Below are 7,337 nucleotides of genomic sequence, written 5' to 3' on the forward strand. Positions count from 1 at the left end.
ATTACATGGTTTCAGTTATTTGCGGAACATAAGGAATAGCAGGGAGGTCATTAGGAGAAGGAAGGTAAAAATGAAGGGGGTGCGGATAACAGTGGGGAAGACAAACCATGAGAGACTATGGACTCCGGGAAACAAACTGAGGGTTTTAGAGGGGGTGGGGGTGAAGGGATGGGCTAGCCCAGTGAAGGGTATTAAGGAGGGCATGAATTACATGGAGCACTGGGTGTTATATGCAAACAACGAATCATGGAACACTAAAAAAAAAAGAAAAGTTAACATAGCATGCCGGACTGGTATTCTTTTGAAGACCTGCTTATAAGGCCCTTGCCTGGATTTCAGGAGGGTTCCCGCCATTCCCAGAACGGGTAAGAGTGGCTCGCCATGCCTAAACTGGTCGTACAAATAATATGGTTTATGCTGAACACTTGCCTTCTTTCTGGGGCTTTAGAATTTTCCTACTTGCTGCCAGGCAGAAGCTGCCTATTTGGACAGCCCCCAGTAAAAACCTTGGTTGCTGAGTCTCTAATGAGAGTCCCGGGTAACATCTCAAATGTGCTGTAACAACTCCTTGCTGGGGAATTAAGTTGTCTTGTATGATTCCAGTAAGAGAGGAAGAAGCCTGTGTTTTGTCTCCTCTGGACTTAGCCTCACCTGAGCACCTTTTCCCTTTGCTGCTTTCACTTTGGATCCTTTAGCTGAAACAAATTACAGCTGTGAGTCCTCCAAAAGAATTATGGAACCTGGGGATGGTATGGGGAATCCTGACACACCATCAAATTATATATGAAAGGTTTAATTTCATTATAAAATTAGAACTCCATTCTTCTAATTTTTAATAAACTATAAAACAGAAAAATAGCGTCTACTACACAGTGAGAATACCAGCATTTACCCAATAGTACCCTGGCATTTAGGTTGTTAAGTCTGACTTAATTATGCATTAACACATACCTAGCAGTCACATTTTAAAATGTCAAGTGTTCCTAATACATGTTTTTTAAATAAAACAAGAGTACTTTTCCTTAATAGCCATTGTGCTAAATTTGGGTATTATATAATAACATACCATTAATGTATCCAGCATAAAAAGGCAAAACAATTTATAAACTCTCAAGTAGAAACAGAAAAAAAAAACAACCCAAAATGTGAGATACCGATCAGTTTAATGTAAACATGTGCTAAATCATTATGAATTAATAATAAGCTTAGGGCACAGCTACATTCTTAAATGTCTGAAGATCAGAACCATTCATTACTATTAAATATCTTTTTACTTTAGACTCTGGCATTTATAATATCTCATGCTATTATAAAAATACTGGTCACTGTTACAAACTTGATTTTAAAAGCTGTTTTACAGAGGAAGGAGACTGGGTATTAATTTGGACCCTTTCCAGGCTGTTTTTGAATTAATAAGCACTTCCTCACTTAGCTGAGCATTTTTGGCTTACTGATGAAATGAACTGAATATTCCATGGAATTTAAAATAGGCTGCTGAATGTCACTTCAAGAACTATTATCATTGCTGCAAATATGTTCAGAAACAGATAGTAATGAGACAAGACACATCGCTGTAAGAAAGCAAATTAATTTAGTGACAGCTTACTGAGCTTTCATGTGATAATCTCTGGGTACATCTGCTTTTGTGACTATGAATTAAATGTATTATTTTGAGCAATATAAAAATATTTTGAAGTTACCAGCATTTTCATAAAGTAGCATATTATTGAAGTAATGTTTCTTTGAAATTACAGTGTTGGGATCACTTCAAGTATCTGACTTCTCAGAAGTGTATTGTATATAAAAATAGTTTTTATTTTGTGTCACAATGTGCTACAAAATTGATGCTTCCAGTAAACCAATAAAGAGGTTACAAGGACCCATTCCAAGAAGTTCTTGAATTTGCTTCAGGTGTGGGGTAACCAATTAAGTTAACCAAATACAGTCTTTTAGGGATCATCTTAAGTATGGAAACAGTTAAGTCTGGAATTCTTAACCCAGTCTTTCATCCTCCTCTTAAACAAACAAACAGGGACACCTGCGGCTCAGTTGGTTATGTCTGCCTTGGGCTCAGGTCATGATCCCAGGGTCCTGGGATTGAGTCCTGCATCAGGCTCCTTGCTCAGCGGGGAGCCTGCTGCTCCCCCTACTTGTGCTCTCTCTCTCTGGCAAATAAATAAATAAAATCTTTTGAAAAATAAGCAAATCAAAACAACCTCAAACATCTCTGTATCTTCAGTGGAAGACAAAGGCTAAGCTATTATGAATGTTAATTCTTAATAACAAAACTTTTCACAACTGATCTGAACCTAACCCACCTTCCTCTCCTTTCATCTTTCCTAGAAGTCCCTACAATCCTGCCACATTGAACTACTGACCTCTCCCCAAGAAGTCTACTCTTCCTTGCTTATTTACCCGTCACTTCCTCAGCCAGCTTTCTCCTGCTCCCTTTTCATTTTCAGCTGTACTCCTGCTTATTTGTCAAGTTCCAGCTTAACTGCCTCCCCCTCTGAGAAATCTTTTCCAATGCTTCTAGACAAAGTGAATTACTCCTTTCCTCAGGTACCATGATGCTTTTTGTTCTGTTGAAACTGTTACATTATTTCCTCAGCAGCTAGCAGAGTACCCTGCATATACTACATGTTCAATAAATACACTTACACATGCGCTTGACCAAGACACACAGGCATCCAAAACTAGCAGATAATGAGATACTCTTATTTCTTAAATCAATAGAGATAAAGTTTTGAAAACATGATTTAGCTACCAGGAATACTAGAGTTCTTCATAAATCTCAAGGACTGGCAATTTCAAGACACAATGTATTACAATTTATAAGCATCCGAGGTTTCACCTGCACTGAAGATTTTAATCTAATCACTCCTTTTTTAAAATTACTCCTTTTTAAAAACTATGTTATCTTTCAATCTGTAGTATACTCTGTTTTCATTTTTACTCGAAGATCAGTGACCCTCTCTCCTTTTTATCACTCCAACTGTAATTTAAACCTAATTAAATGGAACCTTTAATTAGTTGCATTCACCCCATATGCTCTCTTTTTTTTTAGAAAGAAGCGAGAAAAATCTGAAAAAAAATTTCAAAGTTCTAAAACAAATACTAAGTATAATCTCTTACATCTTCAGAATTTGTAATACCATAAAAGAGGATTTCCTAGTGTGCTTTGGAAAACATTAACCTTTATAAATCATTTTTTAATAAAGCAGGGTCAAAGAAAAAGTATCTGCTATAATACCTGGCATTCCACTGTAGTTCATGTCATCTGAAATTAAAGGAAGTCCAATCACATTTCCTAATAAGAACTTTAAACCTTTATATCTTAGTGAGAAGAGTGTAAGATTTGAGTCACAAGTTTCATTTTCTCATAGGACAAATTTAGGTAAGTCTAAATATACAAAATGAACTTTTAAAAATACTTGATCATAAAAAAGTAAATCATGTCCTCAGCCTCAGAGGAAAAAAATATACTAAATGCTGGTTCTTTAGGAAGGCAAACCATTATCACTAAGCTTAACTCTTCATGAGAGGGTACAGAGAGTCCTTAAATCATAGATTAGAAATTACTTTTAGAATCACTGAAGTCTTGCCAAATGTTCATTTTCCTATGAGCAAATGAGTCAGCTACTCCTCCAGTGCCTATGCCAGGACAGTCTGTTAGAAACCAGTTAAAGGGCAGATACCTTTAGCAGAGTATGTGTGTTCTAACGCATGAAGATCAGGCAATAGGTGAATACAGTTTATGCAGCAGTAGGTGAAGAAATCGAGGATGACTACTTTTCCACACAGATCCTTGTAGAGAGAAATAGGCTCTTCTGTGTTCAGCCATTCTAATCCTGAAATTTACACAAAATAGATTATGATTAAAGGAAAAGGGTTATCTAAAACTTCCCATTAAAACGTAAACCATTATTATTTCTAAGGAAGGGATGCGGGGTGGGGTGAGATGGGAAAGATGCTATTATGGGGCAGTATGCAAAGATAGTAAGAAAGAGCTACTAAATTCTTTCAGAAATAGAATAGTCTGTGTGTGAAAGAAAGCAAGATCCACACATTTAGGCAAGAATGAGAGTAAATATCAAATATTAAGAGGACTTAAGTACACAATCAGGTTCAAATGAACTTTTGAGAATGAAGTAATCTTAAGAATAGCGAGACAGGACTAAATTCTAAAAGGAGCAAAGTGTTAAAATATAAACATACAAAATGCCTAAGCCAATTTCATAAGAACTAAAGTGCTCTGGATTTGAATGAGACCTTAAATACAAAATATTTTAAATGCAAAGTTAAGCAAAATATACTATTATAGATTTCATGGAAGCAACATTAATATTGATGAAGAATGTGTTCCCTTCCCTCCAAAGAAAAATGGAATCTCATTAATCTGTACTTTTATAAATCAGAATTTATAATCACTTGAGCATGACTTATACTTTTAACTATGCACTATAAAGAAGATTTTATTAAATATTAAAAGTACAGCATCTCTACTTAACCAACTTAGAAAAACAAAGAAAATGAGCTTATTGTTTATAAGTAAATGCAGCCACTAACATTATTAATTACATCTCGAAGCAGATATTCAGAAATATTTTATAGAAACTGAAAGTCAAAGTTGGGTGGAAGTGAATAATAACAACTAATGACTAGTCATAGTAACTGGAGTTACTCAATTAAAACAAAATTCTAATAAATAAATAAGTAAATAAATGAATAATCTGCCAATCAAACTAGACTTTCCGCCTTAAGTAGTCCAACCTAGTGAGGTTTTAGGGTAGAGTAAGCTCTTAATTATGCATTTTAATAAAGCGTTAATGGTACACCAGGTCAAGTAATCATATAAAATTTCTAACTTATGTATGTTTCACATCTTAATTGCAAAATATTTATGAATCGGTCTTTTAAATTTATTTTTTGTAAATAGTCAAGAGTGACTTAGATTAGAGGGTAAATAAAGTATTATTATTACATGTCAGTTATTGCGCTTACCAGGCTTAATAATAAATTTTACAATAACAATAATTACAATGAATATAATTTTAAAAAACTGTCAACATTTATTGAGCTATCCTACAAACTTAGAACTTCAGATGTATCACCTCTAATCCACATAATTAACCTGAATGCTAAATACTGGTTCTACTTTATGAGGGAGTAAAGTAAGGCTTGGAGAAATCAAGTAACTTGCTCAAAATCATGCAACTAACAAATGAAATAACTAGGATTTAATCCCAAATCTGTCTGAATCCATCTGTTACACCACAGTTTCCCATAAACACATCTCTTTGAAGAAATGAACAAAGCATATTGTTTCTGAGATAGTTATGTTTATGACTTCTTGATTATAGCTTACTGATAAAGAAACCAAGAAAAACTGTTATCTAGTATTCTGAACTCAATAATCAGATCCAGCAGAAAATTTCACTATCTCAAATACGAAGCTTGAATATTTTGTTATATTATTTATGAGTCACTAAGGTCAAATCTCATGGTAATAAAATACACCCACTATAAATATAAACACGACCAGAAAATAAAAACACTGGCCCAAAACCTAGCTGGTGGCCTGCTTGCTTATAACACTATACCATGTAACTAACTTCTTAGCAAACTTTTAAAAAAATATGCACATACGTATATAATCTCTCAAAGTTCTTTTGATGGGAGAAGCAGTCATGCACCCAATTCTTTCCTAATAACTCCACAATATTTCAAATTCATTATAGGATTAGTAACGGAAAAAATAAGCATTTTTGAAGGTGGGCGCAAAAGGCTTGGAAAGACATAGACTCTTGTCAAAGGCAAGGTTCTGCTGTATCTCCCATGAGACACTGAACTTTGCCATATCCAAACAATTAACTATACATGTGGTTTCAGTGTCACACCAGGAGACATGCCAACACCAACAAAACAATGCCAGTCCCAACCAAAGAAGGGAAAGTATGGTTTCATTTATCATAGCAAGAGGTGCTTCCCAAATAGCACTACTGGGAATATCCGTTCCCTGGTGCTCCAAACACTCAGAGCTGGGATTCAAACCCTAGAAACAGACCGTAATTGATTCAGATTTTAAAAACTACAAATTTCAAGACTTTTAACAAAGAAGTGTCGCACAGCTAAGATACTTGCCAGTCCGGGGTCTGCATAATCCGGCTGTGGCAGTTATTAGTTGTGAAGCCTTGAGGAAATTACTTAGCCTTCTTGTGCCTCAGTTTCCTCAACTTTAAATAGCTCTTTAAGAGGCCTCAACGAGTTGTAGAGAGGATTAAATAAAATAGTCCCCTGACGTGTTTACAGTTGTGTGTGGCACGTAAGTGAGCAATAAATGTTAGCTTGATGTGCAGGGGATGACAATGACGATGCTGGGCAACCAGACTGAAAGGCCAGGGTGGCATGGACATTTCAATCCTTGCCAACCGGGGCCACTAAACATTCATGGAATGTCTACTTAGTTTTACACAAGACCCCGGCAGGGACTCGGGATACAGAGGCGGAAGTGCACGTCCCCGCGCTCTCCAGAAAACCACCTTTTTCCGCCGCTTGGGGACCCGGGGAAGCCGCAGAGCTGGCGAACCGCCCGGGAGCGGTCGCGCAACCCCGCCTCGCCCCCCGCTTCAGGGGAGGGCGCCGTCCCCGAGGAAGGGGAGGTTCCGGGAGGGGTCCCCACCCCGAAGCCTGCCCCTCACCTTCCGGAAACTCGGGCACTGACAAGTCCTGCTCCCAGCCGTCCACCTTCTGCAGATACTGGTAGACCAGGCTGTCCTTCTCCTCCTGGGTGACGGCGTCGAGCAGGGCGTACTCCAGCGAAGTCTGCGCCGGGAGCAGGCCCGCGAGGCTACAGCCCCGGGCTCCGGGGACCGCCATGTTCTCTCCGGACAGTCCAGAGGCGGCCGCCGGGCCCGCGGGAGGGTCTCGAGTGGGGAGAGAGGAAGCGCTTACTGTCCTTTGGTTTCAAAACGGCACATTCACCTCACTCTCCACTAGCCCAACTCCACATAAACGACACCTTTCCCTTTTGTAATCATGCATTCCAATGCTAAGGTGCAAAACTGCTGGAATTCCCGGGCCCGTAATTTAGCTACGGGCCCAAACCACCCCGCCCCTTCCAGAGCGTCCCGGCAAAACTGAGCCTGGACATTCAGAGCGCCAGATTCTGCATGGAGAAAGCCTCTGGGTCCGCGTTCCGGAAGCTCTGAGCACCGTTCCCCCTCCACTTCACTTTGGAAATTAGCGGGTTTTAGAACAAAAATAAGATAAAATAAATCAGTAGAACGTCAAAGGACACAAACTTTTTCAAAGTCCCGCCCTTAGACCAGGATCAG

At 38.4% G+C, this 7,337-nt stretch overlaps 1 protein-coding gene across 1 annotated transcript in view; it reads right to left on the bottom strand.

Moving 5' to 3' along the window:
- The window catches only part of NHLRC2 (NHL repeat containing 2), a 54,268-nt gene extending 46,936 nt beyond the window's left edge, over window positions 1-7,332 (bottom strand). Inside the window, exons 1-2 of the mRNA XM_008684814.2 lie at window positions 6,702-7,332; window positions 3,699-3,851 (exon numbers count right to left, since the gene is read on the bottom strand). Coding sequence (XP_008683036.1) covers window positions 3,699-3,851; window positions 6,702-6,879 — 331 coding nt within the window. The 5' untranslated portion in view covers window positions 6,880-7,332. The remainder of the gene's footprint in view (window positions 1-3,698; window positions 3,852-6,701) is intronic.
- Window positions 7,333-7,337: the final 5 nt, after the last annotated feature.

The sequence above is a fragment of the Ursus maritimus genome, unplaced genomic scaffold (assembly GCF_017311325.1).
Source record: "Ursus maritimus isolate PB19 unplaced genomic scaffold, ASM1731132v1 scaffold_7, whole genome shotgun sequence".
NCBI classification, from domain to species: domain Eukaryota; kingdom Metazoa; phylum Chordata; class Mammalia; order Carnivora; family Ursidae; genus Ursus; species Ursus maritimus.